Source organism: Gymnogyps californianus, chromosome 2, assembly GCF_018139145.2.
Source record: "Gymnogyps californianus isolate 813 chromosome 2, ASM1813914v2, whole genome shotgun sequence".
Classification (NCBI taxonomy): domain Eukaryota; kingdom Metazoa; phylum Chordata; class Aves; order Accipitriformes; family Cathartidae; genus Gymnogyps; species Gymnogyps californianus.
The window spans coordinates 29319924-29347674 of record NC_059472.1 but is presented as its reverse complement, the minus strand read 5'-3'; the positions used below and the strand labels follow the sequence as shown (position 1 = coordinate 29347674).

The 27751-nt window shown below is 36.1% G+C and overlaps 1 protein-coding gene across 3 annotated transcripts in view; it reads left to right on the top strand.

Moving 5' to 3' along the window:
• The window catches only part of WWP1 (WW domain containing E3 ubiquitin protein ligase 1), a 67910-nt gene that overhangs the window by 18723 nt on the left and 21436 nt on the right, over positions 1–27751 (top strand). The window contains exons 1-10 of one of the 3 annotated variants that reach the window (XM_050892756.1): positions 2980–3013; positions 7543–7633; positions 11252–11390; positions 13743–13867; positions 16682–16819; positions 16917–16983; positions 19137–19318; positions 22429–22777; positions 24934–25029; positions 25662–25836. In XM_050892756.1, coding sequence (XP_050748713.1) covers positions 7564–7633; positions 11252–11390; positions 13743–13867; positions 16682–16819; positions 16917–16983; positions 19137–19318; positions 22429–22777; positions 24934–25029; positions 25662–25836 — 1341 coding nt within the window. In that variant the 5' untranslated portion in view covers positions 2980–3013; positions 7543–7563. Of the gene's footprint in view, positions 1–2979; positions 3014–7542; positions 7634–11251; positions 11391–13742; positions 13868–16681; positions 16820–16916; positions 16984–19136; positions 19319–22428; positions 22778–24933; positions 25030–25661; positions 25837–27751 lie in introns of those variants that run through there. The other 2 variants (XM_050892758.1, XM_050892755.1) reach the window with 2 other exon arrangements.

Sequence of the window (27751 nt, the reverse complement as noted above, 5' to 3'; positions counted from 1 at the left end):
TGGCATTATGGTGATTTTACCTAGCCAACTCAATTCTTACGTATACTTACAGTAAATTGAATTAAAGATGTTAGTGGGGAGGTTAGTAATATTTAGGCATTTTGCTCATCTACTTACTTTGTCCTTGCTTAGTGCATTTATACAACTAGACCTCAAGTTTTCTTATTCTGGTTTTGGGCATTCAGGAAGACTTTTGATTCAACAGTGCTCATTCATGGTGTAATCTGCTTGTGTTTATTTTTTCTCTTCCCTTATCCACCATGTTCTATATTATTTTTGGAACAGAAGTGTCAGATTAGCAAGGGAATAAATCAGTGGTCATTAAAGCACCATCAGAAAGCTCAAACGCATTGTGATTGAGTATAACTCAAATTACAACTATATTTGTTTTCTGTTTAGTGTTCTGTCTTCTATCAGATGAAACTGCAGTCAGTTTCAGCTGAGGGACACAGTGAGTTGTGAAATTCTCTGCCACAGCTTTATGGATGGTTTCTGAGTTCCTGGCTATATCATTCTGTTTGGTTAGGGGTTTTTTTTTGTTTGTTTGGGTTTTTTTAGTGAGTTGACCTTCTGTAGGTAATTGTGGGGGGGAGACCGTGCTTCTTGGATAAATATTCCCTTGATACTTTCCTGATTTTCAGATCTTCTGATTTAAAGTTAAATTGAAAAACCATGCTGTGTAACTTCTTGTTTCTGCAGATCTAACATTCTTCCGATATTTTAACTGGTTTGTGCAATAAGATTTTCCATCCGTTGTGACATGATATCACAGGTAATTAGACCCTACTATCTTAAACTTGGTACAATTTTTTTGTTTCACTCCTAGCTTGACTCCTGTGATATCATATAAGTAAGGAAAGGACTTCTATGTTGGTTGTTCTACTCTTCTACATCTGAGTTTCTTGTTTCTTCATGAAAAATCTCCTCAATTACTGATTCAAAGCATCAGTCAATTTATAAATACATTTGCTGCTTCAGTGATACTTTTTAGCTTTCAACTTCACAAGAAATACCATCATCTGTTTCAATATAGTACAATAGTACATCTCAACCAGGTGCATTCATTACCAAATGGGTAATGTCATTTAAAATGTATCTGCTTAAATTACATGAATAAGTAAATCATCTACTAAAGACTGAAAAATAAAATAATGAAATATCCACTAGCGTGGTTGTCTTTTATTTCTGATGTTTTAATAGCATTTTGAGATTTAGAGAAAATTCCTCACAGAAGTGCAAAATTTATAAATGCTGTTATTGTTAACTAGACTGTCTTCCATGAAACTGTTGATTCACATGAATTAGGAAATGATCCTTTAATTTTTTAATAGACTACTACATCATCCATTCCGTGGTTTTGCTAGGGTCTTATTGTGTCCTAATTGATCTGTAGTTACCCAGAATAATTTATACAACTGAAGTAATGTTAATTTTTAAAATATCTGTTATAGGGGTTAATAAATAGATTGTACTCTTCTGGTTGATATAATGGTTATGTATGATGAGGATGGTTTAGACAGAAGCATTGTGATGACTATGATCTTTATGTGGCTCTGAAGACTCTCTCTTAATTCATTTTTGGTGTCCAGAAATTTTGAGGGGGGGGTGGGTTGTATGTATCAGTGAAACAGTTCTGAAAGTAAAGCTTCACATCCTTTAGACCAATGAAGGTCCTAGAACTTGAATAAAGAGGTGTAGCACGTTCATATTCGGGAATGTGTGGTGACTGTAGCCCTGTTTGTTAGAATTAATCTCCTGATTTTCAGGAAGATTATAACTACAAGGATGGTGACTCTTACATTGCTGTATGTAATCCTCTTTTTAAGATTATGTAGAGATAACCTCAAAGATCTTAACCCTTAATGAACATGTTCAGTAGCCAAGCTGGGCATTTATTTTGAGTAACAAGAAAAAGGGATTTAGGGCTGAGGAAAAAAAAGTGTGTGCATGATGCAAGAAAGCAGTAAATAGTGGCCATACGACATAGTGTTCCCTTGCCCATTAGTGGTTAAGGCTTGCATTATTTGAAATAAAACTTTTAAAAATTGTTTATTTAAAAAGCCCCATCTTTCAGTGCTTCTTCACCACCTGTTTTTCTTTCTCATATAGACTTTCTTGCAAATTAGGTCAAGAAAGTACTGGTATTTTGCTTTTGACGTTATCGCTGATTGTGAAGACTTCTCAATCCTCCAAATGAATATCGTCACTTTACTTCGTGTAATTGCCATCCCATCCCTTCCTTCAGCAAAATCAGACAACTTGTTTAGTTGAAATTTGGGTTATTTTTGGCCATGCAGCTATAGTTTCTTCTGGCTTATAAAGACGGGAGGCTGCTAGTCCTTGAAACTTCCAGTTTTTCAGTATTTGAAGAATTTCTAGTTGTAGAACTTTTTAAAATCTTTCTCGGCTTCTGCAAATTTTTACTTCTAATGAGGCAAGAGGGTGATGGTGTAATCCCATCCTAATGCAAGTCTGTCAGTCCCTCTGCTATGTGACTTCTTTACTGTCGCTGCTCTGTTTCATACGGTATATGCTTGCTCTCTCTCTCTGCTGCAACCTGAAACCTGAGATTTTTGGAAACATGTCAACACTATTCTTTTAATTCAGTAGCATTTATTTTTGTTTTCTACATGGTCCTGATATATTTATAGATGATAAGCAGATTTACTTCTAGTCTTTCTTATTGTTAGACTGCTCTTTCATTGTCTTTATTCTCCTAGTAGTGCTTTTCATGTCCTGTCCTTTTCTTGAATATGACAATCAGTACTGGTACCTTACACAATGTCTCTAATACTGTTTTTATCACTACTGCAAACAGTTCATATGATAAATAGGGTTGTCGTCCTGTGTCCCATCTCCCTCCTCCCCCCCATAGCTGTGTCATGGTAGTAATTTTCCTGTCAAAGGCTGAGGGGCTAAGTTTTGGATTATGCTTTTCTTTTTTGATTGTGCAGCAGCATTTGTCATGTTTCCAGACCAGCCTTCAGGGAGTAATAGGTGTCCAAAGCTCTAGGTAAGATCCTTCATCTTGTACAATGTAACTTGGCCAACTTTTCTTCCTGAAGGCTTTGTTTACTGGGAAGAAAGACATGTTCGACTGGGAGTGAGTGTGACCCAGTGTGCATCAGGCAGTGAAGACTTTTGTTTGTTTGTTTTTTCAATAATATGGTAAGAGTAGTTTTTTGGATCTTGAATGAAAATTATGAACATCATGATGTGAGCAGGCTCTCTCTTCTCCCAGGAGAACCAACCTGCATCAGAGCTGATTAGACAATAACCTGTTAACTTAATTTAAAATCGTCAGTAGCTGAGTTTGGATAGTTACTGATGAAAATAACTGATGACTGAAGCCTTAAATAAATTTTTTGACGTATTCCTGAAAAAGAAGTTACTAGAAAAACCAATTGATTAGCTTTCTTCTTTTGACTCAGAGAAAATTTAATGTTTCCTTCCCCCTTAATTCCTAACCAGTTCTTAATTCCTGATCAGTTAAACAAGGATAGGGGGTGCTGCAGCTTTGGAATCTGGAACATGGTGAGACCAGAATCAGTCAGTTCAACTAATTTGCTTTGTTCAGTAAAACCCTTTTGAATATAAAATATGACATAACACTTGCTTCATGTATTGTTGATAAAAAGCTATGTTCATTTAAAAAAATTTAAATGCTTTTTTTGCACTTCCATATATTTTAATTTGTTTTTCTAACCAGTATTTTACATACATGTTAATGCAGTATTTTGTTTACAACATACTAAAAATCTGGAACTGTAATCATTGCTGTGTAAATGTACCCAGGTGTACCATATTGGCAAGAATATAAGACAGACTACTATTATAGAAGGATGTTCATTTTACAGGGGCAGAAACAGAACATCGGGGCACTGTTGGCGTGGGATGCAGTCATGTAGTTATTGCAGAAACATGCAGCCCCTCAGCTAACCCCAAGCCTGACTTTATTTCATCTCCATTCTCTGTTGGGATCTCCCTGGCATTGTAATAATTTCTCCCAGGCATCATGGACATTTTTTCCTTCAAGGGGAAAGATGGAAAGCTAAGTGTAGTGAATTCTCACTTCCCTGTTATGGGGAGATTGACAAACATGCGTTTGCCAAATGCAGTTAGCAGCTTAGTAGCAAGCAGAGCCAGAAACTCAGGTTAGGGCAGGTGGTATGCCTTGCAGATAAATCAGCACCTGAAACCTGAAGTCTGAGGAGATTAGGCAGTGAACTGTCCACCTGAAGACTTTGACACAGTTTATTTCTTTATTTCTGTATTTTCCTTTGTGCATGCTAGGAGTAGAGTTAAAAAACCCCACAAAACCCAACCAACCAACAAACCAAATAAAACCAAAAAAACCCCCTAGCATTTTAGATCTATGCAGATTAACAGTAGGAAGGAAAAAAAAACAGTAAAAATAATCATAATTTTTCAGTTACAAAAGTATGCCTGAACTAATTTTTTAATGTATGATTAGAACTAGATTGCAGATCTTGGTTTCTTGTGAAGAATTTGAGTTTACTTGCCACAGAATTGATTGCATGTGTTGCTCCTTTGATGTCTTCCATATCAGTGGCCTCCAAAGTGGGGTGCGCAAGACCATCCATTGAGGTGTGGGAAGAAAATATTAGGACTTACATTTTATCTGAAATACAAGAAAGAAATTAAGCTCCATTTAATATACGTATTGACACTGGCACCCTCACTTGGTCCCTATGTCAGATGGTCCTGTGTCACGTATGGTTTGTGAGGTGTCCTGAGGGTGGATTTAGTACTCCACAATGTGGAGGGGTCACAGTAGCACCTTCACTTGTTCATTGTTTATGTGTGCCTGGTTAGGTGGGCTAATGGATTATGTTATCTAGTTCTAACTAAACTAACCTTCACAAAATGGGCAGGTGGCTTAAAAAAACTCCTGCAAAGAGACTGTGGATTGAAGATAATACTAATAATGTAAACACAAGTGAACAATAAGAAAATGGCAGAGCTGGTGCTTCTCCTATTCCTAGTGTGAGCTCCTGGTCAGCTGCATTATGATATAAAAACAATGGCAATTAGATCTGACAAGACGTTGGCCAAAAAAATTTGGGTTTATCAAGAAGGCTATTTGAAATATGGATGTACATCCACTATTGTTAATGATGAACCTCACCCTAAGAGAATATTATACCTTGAGAGATCAGCTAATGATAGTATGAAGCCATCACAATTAGCAAGGCATTTAAAAGCTAAGCATCCAGAACATGAAGACAAACCTCTACAATTTTTTCAGCAATGTTTAAAGTCATGTGATACTCAGTCCAGTACTTAACAAGATTTTGCTAAACTTAATGATAGATCTTTAGAAGCCTCTTTTGAGGTTTCTCAATAGCAAAAGACATAGAAGCCACATACTGTTGGGGAAACACTTGATTTTCCTGCTGCAGTAAAAATGTCTGAAATAATACATGGAAAACAATATGGTGACAAAGTAAAATGCATTCCTTTGTCAGAAGATACTGTTGAAGATGTCTGGAAAACATTGCCAAAGATTTGGAGAAACAAATACTAGAAAAAATTACACTGTGTGGGAGGCTTGCCATACAGTTGGATGAAAGTATAGATGTTTGTAATGTGGTTCAGCTTACAGTAGTTGCTAGATTCTGTGTTGATAATGAAATACACAAAGAACTAAGTCATTATGAAAAGATGTACTAGAGAAGATACATTCTTAACAGTAAATGACTTCTTTAATAACAACATTTTTTTTAAATGGAAAAACTGTGCAAAGGTAACCACTGATGGAGTCGCTGCTTTGACTGTAGTAAAAAGGATTCTGGGGTAAGGTTACAAGGAGAGCACCACATGTGGAATTCATTCACTGCATCATGCATAGGCAAGCAACAAGGAAGTTGGAGCCAGAAGTGCACAAACTGCTGCAGGATGTCATCAATGTGGTTAATTGTATGAAAACAAGACCTTTAAGTAGTAGAATCTTTACAATAATTTGTAATGACATGGGGAGTGATCAGGAAAATCTTTTGTACCATGCAGAGGTTCGGTGGTTATCATGGCAAAGTGCTTAGAAGAGTTGTAAAACTTAAAGATTAATTACGCGTTTTTCTTTCACAGAAAGACAAGCATTCTGAATTTGCTGACCTGTTCTGTGATGACAAGTGGCTGTCAGCAGTACGCTGACTAACAGATATTTTCAAAAAAATAAGACACTTAACGTGTCCCTTCAAGGTGAAGGTGACGTTTTAACAATGAGCAAGAAGGTGACTGCTTTTTGAAAGAAACTCGTGCTGTGGAGAGAGCATTTTGAAAACGGATGTTTGGAAATGTTTCCATCATTGTGTGATTTTGTTGCCAGAAAGGACGTGTATCATCTATAAAAACTCTCGTATCTGTACACTTAAACTTGGAAACAGAATTTCCTCACCTGTTTAAAAGTCTTCCAAATGAAGAGTTTCAAGGGGTTTTGAACCCATTTGTTAAAAATATAAAAATGTAACACCTTCCATTAGTTTCCAATAACAACTGATTGATGTTGGGCAAGACGGAAATTTACTGGCCAAATTTCAAGAAAAACCTTTGTATAATTAGTGGATGGGAATGAAAAATGAGTATCATGATTTAGTAAGTGCAGCCAGTGATGCACTTTCATTTGGACATGTGTATCTTTGTAAATTGTCTTTTCCAGCTATGACAGCCATTAAACCCAAGTATTGAAATAAGCTGAATTTAGAACCAGACCTTCAAATCACTGTATTACAAAGTGTTAAGCCAACATTTTAAAAAATGATGAAACATATTCAATGTGTATTTTAAATGTACATACTCTTTTCTCATGAAAAATAGTTGTCTGATAGAAACAGATAATATTTTACTTCTAGCTTTGTTTCAGGTGTAGTAATTCAGGAGGACAGGAGTGATGTTGTCTGCGTGTACTTCAAGTGCTGGGATGACTCAGCTAAGATCAGAGCCACTCTATTTTAGTTGCCAAATGATAAGATGGGGTGGTCCTTGTAAAGTGCTTACTTTCTAATAGATGAGGGAAGTGATTTGTGGGTGGGCAACAGTGGTATAGAAAGCTGATTGCAAATCTAGGGATAGAATTCAAATGTTTGTTGTCTGAGTCACTTGTGTTATTGCTTAAGTGTATTGTTCTGGGGACAGCTTTATTTTCAAGCATGTAAATGTTTCAGACGTTTTGTTCATTTGAAGTTTTTGGTGCTTAGCTCATCTGAAATCAGACCATAAGCATACCTTCTGGAGATAGGAATATTGATATATCAGAACTGAATTTTTTTTCTTGCCTCACACAGTTGTTCTAAACTATGTAAATGTATGCATTACTGAAGTGTCTTGGCATCGTCGAAGGTAACATGGGACAAATTTCCAAAGTAATTGTTTTTTTTAACTGGTGTTATGAAATAATGCGTTCTGCCATACCTAAGTAACATTTGGTAACTTGCTGATTAGTTGAGCATTTTATTTAGTAATTGTAACTAACATGCAAAGAGAAGTCCTTTTTAATAAGCTACTTGTGTGCTTTTTTTTTAGGCTAAAGCCTAAACCTCTGACATGGCCACAGCCTCACCAAGATCTGATACAAGTAACAACCATAATGGAAGATTACAGATGCAAGTAACAGGCAAGTAGTGATTTGTATCATGGTGATTTTTACAGGAAAACATATGTATTCTAAAAAAGCAATCTTTGAAATGAGTGTAAAAAATGGATCAGCATAGTTAATATTTTAATTAATAACTTGAATGTTACAGTTAAGACTATGACTATAATATATGTAGATGAATTGAAGCTAAGTAGAGGTTATGCAGTGAGTTGGATGACAGGGTTTAATGATCTCTTCAAATTAGAAAAAAAATGAGATTCAATACAACAGTAGGGACAAATGTAAGGAATTTTGCTTGGGAACAAATAATTAATGGCACAGATTCTATAGAGGGAACACATATTATTGAAATTCTACAAAAAAGATGGGCGGTTGTAGTGAACTCCAAGCTGAAAATGAGTACGATGTTATAGTGAAGCTGGAGAAGAACTGGAGGAGATCACAAAATCTGCTAGCCCTTCAAAAGATTAAGGTCTTTGATTACATATCAGGTAAACATCTGTTGAGAATAATACAGGTATTCTATATTATCCTTAGGGCAGCAGGTTGGATTACACAGCCATATGGAATAATTTAGGTTGGAAGGGACCTTTGGGAATTTCCTAGTCCACTCTTCTGCTGAAGGCAGGGCTACCTTTGAAGTTGGATCATGTTGCTGAGGGCATTGTCCAGTTCAATTTTCAGTATCTCAAAGGCTGTAGGTTACCACCTTCCCTGGGCAGCTTGTTCTGATGATAAACCACATCACTGTGAAAATGTTTTTCCTTCTATCCAATTGGAATTTACTATGTTGCATCTTGTGACTGTTTACTTTTTCCTTTTGCTGTGCTGGTTCTCATAGTTCGAGGCAGAATTCAGCCATCCCGGTATCTGCTGGAAGGGAAACATAGTGGGCTACAAGCAATTCTGGAAATTTCTGATTGTGTTGGGAACAATTTTTTCAATAGATGTTGAACAGGCCAAGTAGGTTATGCATTTTGCTACTCATGGATAAGAACTGGTCAGGGATGTGACAATTGGTGTCAGGCTTAGCTGCTCTTTCTATGGGATGGCAGAGCAGAACAAAGACTTATTGTAGTCCAAAGATAAGCAAAATGCATCTAGGTAAACAAGTTTGATAGCTAATTATGACAGTGTTACAGTAGTTAAAAGTGAAAATATTACCAGCAAGTAGTTAGATATTGTGCATAAATATGTATACACATAAATGTGTGTGTGTATGTATGTATATAAGTATTATTTTACCATTGATAAATAAATTGAACTTTCCAGGGATCCTGAGAAATCTGGGAACCTTGAAGTAAGAATGAACGCATGACCAAGAATATATTAAGCCTATCTTGAACAAAATTTGGAAAAAACATGAGTAAGATACCATGTCTTAAAAAAAGCTGTATCTCAAGAAAGATATGTGATGCTGGATGGTCCAAAGATGGCCAGGTTATCTGAGAAAAAATACGTTGTTGGAGAGTCCCCAAAATGGATATTTTATCAAATTAGCTAAGAGAGGAACCTAAAAAGTGATTAACCTTGTGTAAGGATCACGTAACTTCATAACGTGACGAATCATCAAACTGGCAATAAAGAATAGCATAGATGGAGCCACCTGTAGATTGAATATATATAACTGTAACAAACTGAGTTACACAAATGACCCATAACTTCAGATCTGTGTATGCAGAAATGATCATTTTGATATCCTGTACTGTACTGCTCCTTATGTAAGTAGTCTTGTATTTTTCTTGCATTGGAGCTTCTCTTGACTTCAAGAGATCTGGTTCAAGGATCGAAGTGGGAAGAAATCTGTACAATTTTCATGATTAGTTTTCTGAAGGTTTAGTTCTCTAACCAGTCTTTATTGGAAGATCAGAGGAACGCCAGTGGCAGTACAGGGAAAGAAGTGGGAGACAGACGAGTGTGAGACTGTAGTATTGCTGAACTACACTGGTTTACGCTCAGATTAGTTTGTGCTGCTGTAGAATCTAGGCTTATATTTCAAGAACTATACTTAAAAAGCACTTTTATAAAGGCAGCAAGTAGCATATATTCATTTTGTAGACAAGGAAATTCATATGGACTGGTGACTTGTTTGAGTTTGGACAGTTACAGCATGTTGCCGACAAGTTTTGCCATCAGTATTTTTTCAAATATACTTGGTGAGATATCTTGTCTTGTTAGTTCTTTTTGAAGTCTTTTGCTAGTAATTGTTACTTACTCCTAACTTTTTAAAATACCTATATTTTAACAAGTGTTGCAGTTGCTTTTAGAAAGCAAAATATGGAGGAAAAAAATGTGGAAGAAGCAGAGGTTGTTAAAGCTTAAGAATATATCATGATTTCAGATGAAAAAATATGACCCATCTGTGGAATTATGTTTTTAGTCTTCTACATTTAATCTTTCATCGTTATCAAGGCTGCAGTTCCCTTTTATGACATGTGATGCATGACTTAGACTGGACTTTTCAAATGTGAGGGAGTTAAGTGTGTGCCTTTTAATTGAAATTAAGTAAAAGTCTGTGGCTAATGCCTTTAGAATCTGGGACAGTTGCATTCCACTAACTTTTAAGTAACTAATGTATACGTCTCAGAATAGTGTAATCCAGAAATACATGATGGACCTTTTTTGTCTCCCTTTCAGACAGTTTAGTTAACTTCCACTTACTTTTGAATTAGCAAGTACCATACAGAAATGTAACAGGAAGGGATTATTTCCAAGTGGCTGAAAATACTCAGCTTTACTTTAGTTTGAAAGTGAAGGGAAAGAGAATCACACTGAAGTATGGGAGGAATGAGAGAGAAGGCATAGCCACCAGGTAGGTACATCTGCGAGTCCATCGATGTGGTCTTCTGAAGACAACACCTGCCTGAAATAGAATTTAAAATGCTGGAAGTTAGGCTGCTGTTGGTTTTTATAGTGGCTTCCTCAGCTGGGTGAGGAAGTAGAACAGGTTTACGTTCAGGAGCGCTGAGGACCTCACCAGTAATTTGGAGGTAAAAAATAGCTTCTTTGGCATTTGCTATTTCTTAATTGTTGAATATTTAGCTGAAACTTTAAGTTCCTGTGCAAAGCTGTTTAAATAGGGGAAATTTGAGAGTTGATTTCTTACTTTTAACAAACTGATGTGTTAAACCACAAGTTAACCACACAAGTAATATAGGCAAGGAAGTGAAGCTCTGTATACAGGCTTTGCTATACAGGGACATTTTGAAATAGGCCTGAACTGCATATGCTTTCATAACTACATATAATTAAAAAAAAAAGTGTGCCTGATAATCTCTCAGATGTATTGTACTCAGATATTTTTCAGTTAAGGGAAGAGTAGGAAGAGCAATGAGAAAATAAACAAAAGAACCCGCATGATTTTCAGTGTTTATCCGTAAAATAATTGTTGTGCTGTCTCTCCAACCCATTCTGCCAGTATGTGGTGAAGAGAATATGTCATACTTGGTTTCAGCTGACAAAGTAGCTTTTGAAAATAAAAGCTACCATTTTAGCATTGACCTCTTTATGTTCAGCAGAAGTAAAAAAGGTGAGGAATAACATTGCCATGCTGTGTTTCATACATTGTGTAGGCAGTACATTTTCTGTTTTTCAGCAACAGTATGCTGTTATAGATAAAGCAATGTATTTTATTAGTTTCTAGTGCCAAACTGAAACGGAAAAAGAATTGGTTTGGAACAACTTTCTACACAGAATTAACTGCAGATGGAGAAATTAAGAAAACAGCAAAATCAAGTAGTTCTTCAAATCCAAAATGGGATGAGCAGCTGACAGTGTAAGTAGATTTTTTGGTTGTTTAATACTATTTATTAGGCAGACATTGCACACAAATATTTACTAAGCTTGGTTGCCTACATAGTTTTCTCTGGCTGTTGATGACTAAATGCAGACATAAGATATTTATCTCATGAAATTTTTTTTCTCAATTCTTACAATGTTTTGAGAATATTTTTTTGTACAGAGTGTTCCTTGCATACAGTTGCTATACATGGTATATTCTTGATATTTGTTAGCACTGTGGACCATTCAAATTTAAGATTCCTCTTCAGAAGATGTTAATAATTGTAACCATGTCATTGTCAACTTTAAAAGGAAAAAAATCTCAGCTGGCTAAGTAGTAGTTATGAGAAAGGTCACTTTTTCCTTTAAATTTCCTAATGAAGGCATACACATACAAAAATAGTTTACTGCAAAGTGACCTTGCAACTTATCCTAATATTTGACCTTTTTAATCTTCTTGTGGTTTAATTTGGTTTAACTGGTTTAACAGGTGGAGATATACCTGAATATGACTCTATGAAGAACTGGCAGTCTTGCACTGTGCAATTGGCTAGAACACATTATTATACAAGCAAGATTGTACTGCTTCAGATTTGGGTCTGGAAACAGCATAGCTGCTCTCAAGTGGTATTGAGCATGGGCCAGTACATTTTTACAGCATCTGACCTGTCTTTGTGCAATAGCCAGCTTTGTTAGTAGTAGGAACCACGCCAGGTTCCTATAACTAACAGTGCTGTAGAGTTGGGAGTGGTACAACATACGTAGCTTTGGGGAACTGTGTGCTTGGCAACGCTTACTTATTAACTACAGACCTGGGCTGAAGCAAGTAGGGTATTCCTGTGCCACATCTCTCAATGTTTCAGGTTTAGCAGAGCTTATTAGCCCTTTGCAATATTGCAAAAGAGAATAATATAGTCTTGGACCTGACAATGATTTCTAGGAGTTACTACTAGCACAAGTACAGAGCTATCAGTATATTCACAGAGACCAGAGTTTCTGTTGAGGAGGCAGGTTTGATTTGGCAGGATTTGGTGAGCTGATAGAAATGAGGTAATTTGGCATGCATGGTACAGCCAAACAGACTCATTCCATCATCAGTGTTACTTACTTAGGATCTTACCCTTATATATATAAGGTATTCTGGCCCCCTCTTCCTCTGGCTATTGGAATGGTATCGTTGTGTCTGTTGCCCAGTCTATTTGAGGACAAGTGAACTCTCTGGCTTACCAAATTCCCCTCACTTCTATGGGTCCGCATGAGCACCAGCAATATATTCTCTGTGTGCAGATGTTTTGTTTTTTTTTTCTATTCTTTGTTGAGCTGGTCTTTCAGTAAGACTTCCATTAGAAGGCAGCCTATTCAAAATGCAAAAATATATTTGCTCATGGGTTTCGGCAAAAATGATCCATGTTGTCCAACGCGTTCAAGTGACTATAAACCTAGCCCTGTTGGGAGCATGGGGGTTGTTTTTAGTATTGTTTTCATCAATGCTGATATACCTTTCTGTATCCAATACTGATGAATATGTGGCCTTTGACTTTTTGCAGTACAGTGATTCTACTCCATTTTTCACGGCCAGGAGCACTCTTGCAGTACTAGACCCTGTACTAGAAAACTTACTCTCCAGGACCTAGCATAGCTTCCTGTTTTCCTTCTTGAGCAGGGGAGAGAGCGCTGCCAAAGGTTATCATAATATTACTGTAATTGGGTCCTTTACCTTTCTGCTTCCCTCCAATTTTTACTTTAGCTTCATCATTTGATTTTTCCCCTCTGATTTCTGTGAGTATGCATTATGGTTTTATATATATTTGTGGATTCACAAATAATATTTTATCAACACTTCCATGGCAAGCTGACACCTATTAAGTGGGTTCTTCCTGCTTGCAAGTAGCTGATTGGTTGCTTTTTCCCTTTTTTTAAATATTTAGTGTTTTTCTTTCTAGTGACAGACAAATACACTTACCACCTTTTTCTCCACATTTAATAATGTGAGATTTTAGTTAGAATTCTGGAATAGTAAGGAATAGGGAAAATATGTCTTTCATAAATAAAGTAAGATAAGTTTTATATAACTGAGATTTGAGCTTAGTGTAGGTTATTCTGATACTCCTCAAATTCCTTGTGCTATTGTAGTAATGCACTTTAAGTTTGATCTTAAGTATAAATATCATAGTGTTTGCAGTTCTTAGTTAAAAATTTCCCCTTGCATAACAAAAACTTTCAGTTAATTAGTATCAAGAAATACAATAAATATGAGAAAGTGAATTAAGTTCAAATACTCCTAATAACAAGAAGAAATACTTTAAAATCTGTATATATTTTTTTAAAAAATGTATTTTATATGCAGGAATGTGACTCCACAGACTACGCTGGAATTTAGAGTGTGGAGCCATCACACTTTAAAAGCAGATGCTTTATTAGGAAGAGCCACTGTAGACTTGAGACAAGCTTTGGAAATACACGATAGAAAATGTAAGTTATCATGAAGGATATTTTGAGTAAAATAGAATTATTATTACTAATCTATATATCAAACTGGCAACCAGACTACTAACTATACATGTGATTACAACTGACTTTCAGTTGATGTCTTTACTTGTCTCTTCTAGAGATGTCTGTGCTATCGAAAGCAATTTAAGTGTAACAATGGGATATAATAATTTTGAAACAAAATACACATTAGAGTATGAGTTACTACAGATTAAGTAAAAGTGGAAGTGATTAACTACAATGTTTTGTGGCAAGCTAATAACTAATTTGCTAGAGGATCTGTTTTAGGCTTGGTAAAAAGAAAAGTCTAAACTTTCAGAAAAGCCATCTATGTAATTTTTCATGTTTTCTTTCTCTGGAATCATTAATAGAAAGGCTGGATGTTTTTCCCTCATAATTTAGCTGTCCAGAGAGCAGTAGGAACCACTGATTAATGAAACAATTGAGAACTTCCTTTTAGTACATTAGCGATTGTTGTGTTCTATGTAACTTCTAATTTTAATTGTCTTAAAGAAGACCTGTTTTAATTCTATTAATCTAATTTGCTTTTTAAAATTTTTTTTCATTAGTACGAGAAGGTGGTGAATCCACACTTTAAATTCCGCTCCAGAGTGGCAGTAGAATTCCAGCTAAACCAATCTCTAACCTTTCTCACAAGTTAGATATACAAACCTGAGAGCTCTGTTTAGGGAGGTGGGGGGAAAGGAGAGCCAAAAAAAAGCTTCATTTTTCTGATTCTTACAGAAAATTGAAACAGAATCCAAAATCAAGTGGGGTTTTGTCAGCAGTATTATGAAGATTCTGCCCAAGATTCCATAGTTAAGCAGAAAAATTGCTTCTTTTTTAAATTAAAAAAACCTGTATCGGAAGAAAGTGGGTTGTAATAATGATAGCAAAAGAAATAGTTAATATTTTAACTATGTCTAACAAAATAGTTAATATTTTATTACTGTAGATCCAGGGGATGTAGGATCCACAACTTGGCAAATTCTTTCAGGGAATGGTTGACTGAGGTAGCTGTACATTGCACCAAAAGTAATTTATGTGCAGTGTTTCTGATTTGGGCAAGTCAGCAGTTTGACACACACTGGATTATCCAGTAATTCAGTGGTAGAATAATCTGATTGGTATCCTTCAGTCGTTCAGTTATTGATACTTAATCTAAAATGCAGCACTTGAAAGACTGTTTACTGAAGAAAATGTAAAGAGGAAGTCCTCTAAATGCAGAAACTTTAGAATTAGTGCTGTTACTTTCTCCTGCCCAACACCACCAGTATTGAATTGCTGCCCACACCCCTCCCAGCTTTCTTGCCAGCTCAGTTGGACTACAGCCAACTGTTGATCTGGTTTGGGGAGATAACCTGTTAAAATAGCAGAAACCAAACCAATCACCGTTTGCAGAAATGATGATTTATAAATATGTTAATTTAACAACTCAGTGGTAGGCTAGTTTCTTGTTTCTCTTCTTTCAGGTAGTACTATTTTCCAAAATGCAGATTGCTAAATCAGTAATTCTGTAGATTTGGGAGCTTTGTGCTTGCTCCAGCGATTTAAAGTACTTTGAAATCCATTGTAATATAGCAGTGGGTGTCTGCTAGTAACTGCTGCCCAACTACACTGTCGAACCTGCTCTTTAAAGTAACAGATTGGGGGTATCTGGCAATAGCTTATAGTAGCCTTCCCTGTTTTTATGTTTATTGTTCATTTATGATATAAGAAGACTGAAAAAAATAAGGAAATGCTAGTTTAATGCATAGAAGTGCACAGTGAGCTTTAACTTTAGCTTGGAATGCTGTCATATGGAGGGAAATGTGGTATATCTTGAAAAATTAATCTTTTAATCTGAGGCTGCAAATACTAAAAGGCCTTAAGCATTTTAACCTGATTAATGTGAACTCATAGCTGACTGTGTTTGGATTTATGACATGTGGCTTTAACTGCTGTACTAGTAATAGTTGATTTAGAGAGAATTACGCAGCATCCACAGCATGTTTTACCTCTGGATTATGTATGTCTCTCTACAAATGTGTGCATTGCTTATCAGTCATATTGAATTCTTTTACTGTACCATGTACACATTTTTTTAATATCTCAGTTATCTCAAAGTTTCTTTTGGTGAAAATAGTTTGATTTAATTTTTGGTTACTTGAGGTATCCTCTCTGTTACTGTTTAATCCTTGGAGTTGGGATCTATGAAAATGCTAGTAAGGATTTACTAAAAATAATTTAAAAAAATGAGAAAGTACTCTATGCAGTCTTTGCATTTACTTTGTCCTCAAAGTGATGTTCTTTTCAGTGGTCTCTTAAAGTTACTTTTGGAGGGTGATATGAGAAAGGAACATAAGCTCTTATTGTAGAATGAGGTTCCCTGTGACTTGTAATATTTGGATGTGTAGTTCAGAAGTTGTTTGACTTTAAGCCTTCTCATATTATGTAAGTAGTGCATAATTTCAAAAGGGCTTAGTGGAAACAGCAAACCTGGGAAGATCATTAACAAGAAAGTACTGAAACCATGTGGATCCTATAGCATACCTATAGAATATACTGTGTAAATGGCCAATTTATTTTTACAATAAACTGTGCTTTTACCCATAGAAGATGTAAATTTACACAGCTCCTTAGTGATTTCTATGTTGATTTGAATCATCTGAATATCACTCATGTTCAGTTTTGTACAACTAAATACACGTATCACATTTTTGTGTTGAAAGTCTCTTTTAGTGTTGTTTAGAATTTAATCTTTTCTTTATCCCTTCTCTCCTCCTCTCCCCCTACCCACCCCAACTCCATTTTTAGTGGAGAAGGTGAAAGAACAGTTGAAACTCTCTTTGGAAAACAAGAGTGGCATGGTGCAAACAGGTGAACTGACAGTTGTGCTAGATGGTTTGGTTGTTGACCAAGAATCTCTTACAAATCTCAGTTCATCAGCAACCAGTAAGTTAAAATAATTCAATCAGATGGTAATATTTCGATTAAGATTTCAAACAGATGTAATGGAATATTTCTGTTGAATTTGTTTCTTACTGTTCAGTAGAAGTTCAGCAAAATGGCGAGGCTGTGCATGAAAGCAGAGATGCTTCAGCAAGAAGTACATCCAGGTTGGAATTTATTTCTGTGTTTTACACTATATGAATTATATTAGCAGATTTATCAGTTGAAATGTTTGAGTTGTTTGTGTTTTGGGTTTTTTTTTAATTTTTTTGAAGGTGATAGATTTTTAACTGTCAAGCCCTAAATTATGTTACCACAGGTTTTAGAAACATTACTTGTATGACAGATACATAATTTAGCTTGAGAAGAGTTAAATTCACAACTCTGTTCTTGCTCTGCTTGTAGAATCTGCTCTCTGCTACTTTATCATTGCCTCTTGGATGTGTAGCCCTCTGAACATAAAAATTCAACTGACTGGAAGTCTACTAAATGCTGCAGCAGAGATTAGGGGAGCAGTGGTTCAGTGTGGTTTTGTGTACAACATTTGTTGTCTTCTGTTGTTTAAGAACCATTTGTATTCATGTCTGCCAACTTGTTGCAACGTACCATCTGAACAGAAGGAAGAATTAAAAAAAGCCTAAATTACTTCCCCCTCACCCAGTTCCTTTTTAAGGTTGTGATCAGGAATTTAAGAGACTTGTATTGAGTTTAGGAAACAGTATTCAGAACACTGAGGCAAAAGGTTTGCCTGCTTCAACCTGAAGTGGCGAGAAGGCAGCTTTGGGATCAATTTCGAGCTTCATTCTTGGCTTGTGTATCTTTATACCAGCTCAAGGACTGCCTGGAGAGAAGCAGGAGTAGATTGTTTGCCCCCTCGCCACTAGTGAATCAAACAGGTCAACATTCAGATCAATTTAATGTTACTGACCTGCTCAGTTACTTTTCAGTGGAACCCCTTTCCGGTTAAGTTCTTGACACACAATGGAATGAAAAAACATACAGTTGCTATGCATTTGAGTGACAGGGACACATTTGTCCTTGTACGCTCGATTCTTTTTTTGAATATGTGGAGGTTTGTCTCTGTTCCCTCATGGGTGCCCAATATGAGGGAGTGAGGATAAAAAGTTGCTTCTCCTTAGTTTTCGTTAGAAAGGTGGGACTGTTAAAAGTGATTTGAAACACATCTGCATACCATTTTGAAACAGTAATAACAATCGTTTGTTTTCATTCAGCTATTGATGCTAGAGGTGTGGCTTTTACTGGGTTCCTGCTCTTGATGTTGGTATTTTAATTACAGCAGTTTTCCATATAACTAATGAGCAGTTTTGATTTACAGTTTTAAAATTAAGAGATGAATAAAAGTTTTAAGGTAGCGTCTGTGCATGTCTTTAGGAAGCGAATCAGGGTTGTAGTCTAGAGTTGGAAAGGGATAATACTTTAATTCTCTGTTTATGCTACTCTTTTGGAGTTGGGTGCTCTATGGAAGCTCAAGAAGCATGGAAATGCTGCTTCTTCCTTTCTTACTCTGCAAAGTGGGACTTCTAACAATTCTCACGTTTTTTGTCATCTATTTAACTTCTCTTGAATTTTTAGCCTCTGCTCCTTGAGAAGATGGGGAGTTGGCATTGAATGTAATTTTCACAATATGTGTCTCTGGTGGGTGGCTTTAAGCATTTTGGGATAGATTTAAGTAAAAACAGTGTAATTGAACAAGACTTTCCATTCACAAGCCCTTACATTACATTTATTTCCATGTGGCCTTCCTTATAAACACAGAGCTGCCTGTGTGTATCTGTCCTCACAATGTCCCATCCTGCCTATGCATAGAGAAGTTCATCTTACTTTCCTTTTACTGAGGGAGAGTTTTGTTACTTTTGTATGTTATGACTAGAATAATTTTTGGAGATATGACAGACAAAACCAATTATTCCACTTGCTTAATGACAGAAAAAGTTTTCCTGCTCATATCTGCACTTTGGAAGGGTCCCTAAGGCAGTTTTGGAAGATGTGGCAGGCGCATCGGCCTGCCCAACTCAATTCTAATATATCATTACAAGTAAAAGATGAAGTGGAAATGGAAAATCTTATCTGTTTTAGGTATCTGAAATCCTCAAAACCAAAATTTGCCTCTTGTTCCTTAATTGTTTTCATCTTGCACTTGACTATTATCTAGGCTGCAAACATTGTATTATAAACTGTTATGAATTTACTTCCATTTCTTTGTTTCTTTAGTGTGATTTAGTGTAGGATTTGGTTTAGTTGCATAACTGTTTAACATGTTGTTTGTAGTAACCTAAAATGATCTTTTATTTTTACCAAGATCTGCTTGTGACATTTCTAATGGGATAGACAATCAAGTACCTTCCAACTCTGTAGTACAGAATACATTCTGTATAGAAGCTGTTAATGGAGACAGCACACCATCTCCTACTCACGTTGCAGCCAGACCCAAAAATATGCCAGTACCAAAACCACTTGCAGCTCAGCCTGTCAACAGCACTGGTAAGAATGGGAGAGTTATGAGAACATGTTCCATAAGGCTTTTTTATCTGGTTGAAATGTATCAGAAGTTGAGCCATTTTTTCTATACATTTTTTGTTAGATTTCAAAAATACTGAAAGGATGTTTCTCAGCTTGAATTTATAATCTTGCATGTCCACTTCTGTGAATTTTTCTGGAGTAGATCCATTCTTAAATGTGCTAACTTTCATACTTTCCTGTCAGTTCTCTTCTCTGATGAAGAAAAATGTAAAACATCCAAAACTTCCATTTCTCTGTCCCAGATGACTAAACCATATTACTGATTGTCTGGAGGAAAAAGCAGATTTCTTTCACAGTTAATTTGAGTAACTATAGTTAAGTTTCTTTTGCCATTAGATAAATCTGATTTTTAGTGCTGTCAGGGAACTGCTGTGCTCTGAGTTGAGATGTGTTGCAGACTGTCCTTGCCTTCCATTTTTTCAAAAGGTAAGCTGTTTCAAAACAGGTATTGGCAAATACTAAATTTCATTTTCCTCTTAAACACAAAAACTTTGATTATGACTACAAGTAACATTCAGTACAGTAAAACAAGTGAAAAGAAAGTATTTTTTAATTTTTGTTCGTCTGGCAAAACTTTGCATCTAATAATGACTGTGCTTTCTAAGCACTTTCTGCCTTTTCTCAGCTGTTTGAGAGAGATTACAGTGATACCAGAGGAAAAAGATAACCTGAAATAGAAATAGGCAAGCTGTTAATAAACAATAGAACAGAGACTGTCAAACTTTCTGTAATGGAGTGGGAATTGTGGGGATGGTGGGAAGATAGCAGAAACAATTCTGAACTTTAAAAGGTAATAATTAAATTAGGCCTTCTCTGAAGCTTTTCTCTATTTGGAGAACTTGAATTTGATTCCCCTCTCTTTTCAGTTGAAGGCCAGAGGGCATATGTATTATTTAGGCATTGCTCCCTTTTTCTTCAATAGCAGAGAGATCCATTTGAAATCTGTATTAGGATAGGGTAATTGCAAAAATAATTGATTTGTTCAAGCAGTAATATTGATGAAATCATCACTGAGCTTGCACTGAGGCAAGTAGTTTTCAACTACTATACCAGTTGGTGGAGACTTTTTTAAGGCAAGACATAAAACAGATCTCCAGCAGACTTTTTTTTCCCCCACTGTTGTGCTTAGCAGGATTGTAATTTCATGTGATGTTGCCAGAATTGCTGTTTTAGATCTAATTGATGAGGTAATCGGCTGACGTAATGTTTTATAGATCTGTTTTGGAGATCAGCTTACTAAAAGAGCTGGTGATTTGTCGGTTATTTTGCTTCTACCTTTGTTACGTAATCCCATTCACTCTTTCATGTGGATGAATTGAATTTTTCTTTTTAATGAAAGCTGAAATTTCAGTTGGCTTTTTTCCTATTTAAGTAAAATTGTTGCTAGTTAAAGCAGAAGTTTGAAGAAACTTGATCAGATTGTCTGCAGTTATGATTTTTTTTTTTTAATGTCATGCTTTACATTTGCTTGAAATGATACAGTCTTGATATGTCTTAATGTAGTTAACCTGTTTTGTGTGAGCTGGAAGTAGTGATGTATTACCCTGGAATAGTTGTGTTCAAAAAGCAATGCCTTTACAGATCTTACAAATCTGCTGCTGCCTGTAAAGTCATGCTTATCATTATGTATATCAAGAAAATATTTATGGCCTAGTGATAATTCCTTAAAGAAACTGACTTGCTAATTTAAATACATTGCTGGTGACAGTTTTATTGTTTGTAATTCTTTGACCTGCTTTTCTGACCATCTGGGAAAGCAAGAAATTGCTGACATTATATACATATTGCAAGTAATAAGTAGAATCTAGGTATTTTTTTATTTGTAAGAGTGTTATACAGAAATAAAGTAAATGCACTCTTTAAAATGATGGAACAGCATTTTATAGGCACTAGTCTAGCATTAAATTTTGCAAATCTGTATCAATAAGGCTATGAGTATAAAGCAGTTGTATTGGCCTCTGTCCTTAGAATTGTAAGTTGATAGTATGGTGTTAGAAAATTACTTGAAGTCTACGTTGCATATTATATTTAGTCTTGTAGAAAAATAGTTCCAACTCTAGAAGAGGTACAAACTGGTGAGTTTAAATAGAATTGTCACTGTGTGGCATTGATTAGTGGTGCAGAAAATGAAAGCTGTGAATGATGTTGCACTTTTTTAATAGGGCCTTGACTTTTAATGGGGGTCCTACTGACTGCCGTACCTGATTTCGTTTGTCTAAAACAAGATCTTGTTGTGCTGAGATACTGTTCTGTTAAGCTCCACAGATGATTGGTATTGACGTATTGTTGGCGAAGTGGGCTTGGGAGTAATAAAGCCTTCTTAGCCCCCTTTTCCTGCTAAATCTATGCCTGCTTTAAACCTTTTATGAGATTATGCTTGCTTGAGTTGGATGACATTTGTATTGTTCTTTAAAAGACAGAAATTGATTTACTTTGTGATTCTAAAATATTTTCTTCAGTCGTTGAACTATGTAAGTTATGCTAGCCAAATACTAATTTTTATATTTTAATCCCACTTTTGGAGGGGGATTTTTTTTCCAAGTCACACACAGGTGGTTTTTGCTTAATTGTAGGGTTCTGTACCTCAACTCTGGAAAAAAAAAGAAAAAAAATCATCTGTAAGAACGGCCTCTTAGTTTTCCAAATTTCATAGAGTTATTTATGTCTTAATATTTTTCTTTCATATCGTACTAATCAAGATTCTTTCTTGAAGTTGATATAAGTTCGAAGTTTCAAAGCAAATAAAGCAGTACTGTTTTCTGGGAAGTAGATGGGTACCTTTTGCTAATCTAAAGAGTAAGGTGTAACGTTAAGTTGACCAAGATATGCAGAAACTAAGCAATAACCTTAACAGGGAGGTATAGAGAATGCAGACTATCAGTTTTAATTACAGCTTTAACTGAGGCAGGTACATTGTGACTTTCTGTTATCTTAGACAAAAATGCTGCTTATGGCATATAGGTGCGACTTAAACTTATTCCTTTCGTGTCATTTACTCCAGAAGTTGGTCATTTGAAAAGTAAATCTCATCAGATTCTGATACACAAATGTTCTTATTTCCCGTTTCTCAGTTAATGGCGAGTCATCCACCTCTGCACCAGAAGCTGGTAATTCTTCTGTCTCTGAGGCTCCGATAGGTTCAGTTGAAGCTCCCATGTCTTCAGATTGCACTAACACTACAGCAGAACCTCAGTCAACAACAGAAGCAACTAGCTGTTCTGAAAGCCACACTTCTGCATTACCTGTTGTGGCTGCTGGACTAGAACCTTCTGTTGCAACAGACTGTGCTCAACCTAATGCTAGAAACAGTATAGCAGCAGATGCAGCAAAACCAAGGGAATCCTCCTCCACCTCAAGTGCATCTGCAGAACCTGTAAGACAGCAGCCTGGTAATGCCAGTACAGAACCTTTGCCACCAGGGTATGTGGGCTTGATTTTAGTGCTGTAATTATGTTTCATCTGAACATGCATATAAAGAAACAGAAATTTGATTCTATACTGGGATTGCCAAATGCAGGTCAGTTGGCTGAGACGGGGTTATTTGATCTAAAATGGGGTTTGTACTGCTGCTATAACTGGCTAGTAGCTCTTGTCCCAGAAGGTAACAACTGATAACTGATTTGCTGAGACGGTATTGTGATCTAAATAGACAAACTCTTGGGCATTATGGACGTGAAGACTTTTCATTTGATACATTCAAACTTATTTGGGTCATAATTTGTTACTCCTTTGGTTCTTAAACTATGAGAATGTAGAAGGGACCAAAATACAGAGAAGTGAAAATTAATAAAATAGTCTAGAAATACTTGTAGATGCTTGCTGTGTAACAATGAGATCAATAATGTTATAGATAAAAATACAGGTTTGAGGTGTATGTATGTCCTCAGAATAGCTAGAAACCTTTAATTCTACCAGACTGTTAGAAACTACTTCTGTAGTCCTAAACCTTAAATGCAAAATTAAAGATGTGCTTAGACATTAAATGAAAATATAGTACATGCTCAAATATATAGAGAGATCTTAAATGGTTTTTTAAAGATGCTTTCATGTTTGGGTGAAAAGATGTCTTCAGTAACTAATTGGAAATACTGACATTTCCATAATATTCTAAATATTAACTATTTTAGCATTTTCTGAACACAGAAATTGTTTCTTAACCCGAAGTGTATATACCGTGTGTCATTGTAGCTGATCTTTCAGAGAGCCTGTCTTGTACCTGCTCCCTCTGAAGGAGGTTCAGTAAGTTATTAGTGACACTTCACTTGAGTTTCTGCAGTTGGATAAACATGAAAAAAAACATCTAAAAAGATAGAAATATTGTATACATATTGTTGGGGAAGAGTTACAAAGTTTTTAATTTTCAGATGCTTTGACAATGGAAGCTCTTTATAGGTGGGAATTCCTGTGGTCCTCCCCCCTTCACACTCTTTTTTTTTTTTTTTTTTTTTTTTTTTTTAAATTAATTACATACTTTCCCATTGAGGACAGGGTCATGGGTTCCAGGCATAGTGCACACTATGGCCAAGTGCATTTCTTCATCATTCCTCCCTGATGACATTTCTCGGGGGGGGTGGGGTGGTGGGGTGGTGGTGGTTGTGGTTCCCTGCCCCCTACCCCCCATCTAGTTGAGTCTGCATTATGTTTAGCCCTGGTAACTCTGTAACGTGCTGCTGCTCCTCTCTTATCTTCTTGTAATCTTAACATTTAACCTCTTGAACTGCAGAAAACATTTTGTAGGAGTTTTATAGGATACTCTGTAATAGTGATGAAATGTACATCAAATCCTATGACAGGCAAGGTGTTCTGCCTACGTTTTTAGGAGGTAATTAATTATGTATATAAGAAAAACAAACATATATCTTCTGCAAGCAAGGGCTTCAGCTTTTCGTCTAACGTTTATCCTGGTTTCCTCTCCCATTTATAAATACTTTTATTGCATTATGGCAGTTCTCAGCAGCCTGAAACTTCAGTTGTTTATAGTGTTTGGTCCTCTCTCCATCTTCAATGTAGGTTTGCTTTGCAACTAAAACTGAAGAAGTAATCCCCAGGGATACCAGATAGAGAATTTACCGGGATAGGAAGTAGAAACACAGGAAACCATCTGATAGCACACATTTCAGGTTCACTCTGAAAGATCCTGTTGTTTGTTGGATATAGGGAACAGTGCTTCAAAATGTAAACTCCCTCTTTGTTTGAGAGAGGCATGTACTTGGCAATACAAAGAATGCGTCTCTAAGCACTTTTTGAATGAGGTTCTTTTAGCATCCAAGCCTTGAGTAGATAATTAATTGACTTTGTTTTCAGATATCTTAAATGGAATTTGAACATGCTTGTGAATATTGATTTATGCTCATTTTATATACTAAGCCCCTTAAAGAAGTCTTTATGGTGATACCAGGTCAAGTAGGAAGTAACTTATATGTATTCTAGTGTGAGTTTTTTCTTTGGTGTTTTAGAATGAGTTTTGGATGATAGTATTTTCACTCAATACCAAGGTACTTTTTTGGCTTGGTGGGAAATAAGTCCTAAGGAAGCATTTTCACCTTGACTTACATGAAAGTCTTTTTGTCTTGAAGGTGGGAGCAAAGAAAGGATCCTCACGGTAGAACCTATTATGTTGATCACAACACACGAACTACAACATGGGAAAGACCACAGCCCTTACCTCCTGGGTAATGTAGACTTTTTTGATTTAAATATGATAAAGGTACTATTTTTTTCTTTGTTTGTTTGGTGCAGGAAAAATACTGGCTTTTATAAGCAGCTCATCGAAACTGTATTATACATCATATATTAAGAAATTCTAGCTTTCAGTTGATTTAGAATTATATTAACTGCAGCTATTGTTATAGGAATGTTGGTACTATATATGTCGCTTGTTCAAATACAGCTACTAAATTATTTTGTTCTTCCTTTAAAACTTAAGCATTAAATAATGCACGTTTGACCACCTTTATTTAGGAGGCACTACTAGGTGTAGTGCACTGGTTCCAAACCTCAGATTTCCAGGCACAGTGTTTTCTGTGAAACCTGCCAACATTGCATATGGTCACAGGAATTTACAAAGTTAAAGGTGAGGTGACAGAGAGCTGAGCATGCTATTGGTTGAAGTCTATGTTTGCTCAGTGTGGTTGTCCTTCTACCAATAAAGTTGGGGAGTACTTTTGTGTACTTCAGAAATTAAAATCATGCCTGTGACTCCAGTACTTCATTCAAGTACTGTCTAGGAATTTAGCATAAAGAGAAAATTAGTTATGTAATATTACTGAAAAATTTAGCTGTTAACATTTGTGTTTCGTGAAAGCTGGGAAAGAAGAGTTGATGATCGTGGGAGAGTTTACTATGTGGACCACAACACCAGAACAACAACGTGGCAACGACCAACAATGGAATCAGTCAGGAATTTTGAGCAATGGCAATCTCAACGGAATCAACTGCAGGGAGCTATGCAACAGTTTAACCAACGATACCTCTATTCGGTAACTTTTACATAAAATTTAGAAATGAGTAGAGAGGTATAGGTATACTTTTTGTTCTTTAACTCTTTCTAAAGTGACTTTATAACTGTTCAAACATATGTGTTATAAGACATTAGGCATCAGTAATTCAGATTCTGATTCTGTTGAAAAATGTTAACAAAAATCGTCCTTAAAGGCAAAAAGTACTCCTTTCTGAGTCTGTTCCCTAACTTGAGCCTTGTGTACTGCATGATATTTAAGACTTTTAATGACAGTAGCAAGAGGTAAAACTAAAGCAGTTCCTTAACTGAAAAGGAACGTAAAAGCTGCGTTATGGGTGTTTTGAACATTAAATGGCCTTCAAAACTGTTTTAGTGATTAGGAGTCATTCATTAGTACAGGTGGCAATTCTTTTACTTTGAGCTCATTTTCAAGCTAATACACTTGGTTCAGCTCTGGAATTTCCTACATTGCTCTCCATTTCTCTCAGATAGTTGCTCACTTCTGCCTGAAAAAAATAGCTAGAGTAGCTTCAAACAAGATATTTCTTGAGACAGATTTTTCCATCCGTGACTGGATAAATAGGATAGTTGCTTTTTCAGAGTTAAGAATGATGGTGCCTACATGTCACTGTCACTCTAAACAGTCCATTTTAAGAATTGTGCTTGGTCTCTTAAAAAAAGATCCAATCCCAGAGACTTTGTAAGTGATATGTAGCAAAGCTGGAGTGTTCTAAAGAAGAAACTATTGAAGTACAAGCCTGAAACAGCTTCATTGGACTAGGACTCTATGCATCTGCAGACCTAACTTTGCTTTGAATTTGATGGACTTTATTCAGGTACCCCTCTGAAATAAAGGATGCTGCAGTATTCTTACATTTAACAGTTCTCAGCCTCTCATTATCTAATTAGACATTATATCTCATCACCAGAAATAGCAGAAACATGCATCACCACTAATTTTCTTAACTCCTGGAGCTGTGCATCAAAGTCAATTTATCTTATGCAATTAAAGAAAGAGAATGGTTGAGGTTGGAAGGGACCTCTGGAGGTCATCTGGTCCAACCCCCCTGCTCAGGCAGGGCCACCTAGAGCCAGTTGCCCAGGACTGTGTCCAGATATCTTTTAAATATCTCCAAGGATGGAGACTCCACAGCCTCCCTGGGCAACCTGTGCCAGTGCTTGGTCACCCTCACAGGAAGAAAGTGCTTCCTGATGTTCAGAGGGAACCTCTGGTGTTTCAGTGTGTGCCCATTGCCTTTGGTCCTGATACTGGGCACCACTGGAGAGAGCCTGGCTCTATCCTTTTTGCACCCTTCCTTCAGGTATTTATACACATTGGTAACTTTTAATGCAAATCCAAGAATCACAGCTGAAACATATCAAGCCAAGAACTCTTGCTGAGCAACTTTCTGTACTTGTGTACTACTTTGATCAGTTGCTTAAACATTTAAGAAAACTCTCACTTTTCCTGATCCTAAGATTTATTTTGAGCTAGATTTATTCTCTCAGGGAACAATATATTTTTTTAATTAAACTATGTTCCTTTCTTCATTTAATGACAACTCTTACTGAAAAAATAGACTCATTTCTTAAAATGTCCCATCTGACCTTAGAATCATTAAATTAGGATTTGTTTCTGAGACAGAATATACTTGAAGGAAGAGAAAAGATAACTCGACTGTTTGCATCCCTGCATCTCTTTAGAATTCTAAGTAGTGTATCATTTGCATACCTAGAACTCACATTTTGTTGGGGGGAAAAAAAATGAAATTATATTGGAAAAAAAGTGTGAATGCCTTTTTTTTTTTTTTTTTTAACTTTAATGCTGCTGTATACTTTTCTTTTAGAATTGTTAATGTCAAACTACAGCTAACTTTTATTCCTCTGGTAACATACCAGGACTCTGCCTATATAGCAGTTTATAAGTGAGACTG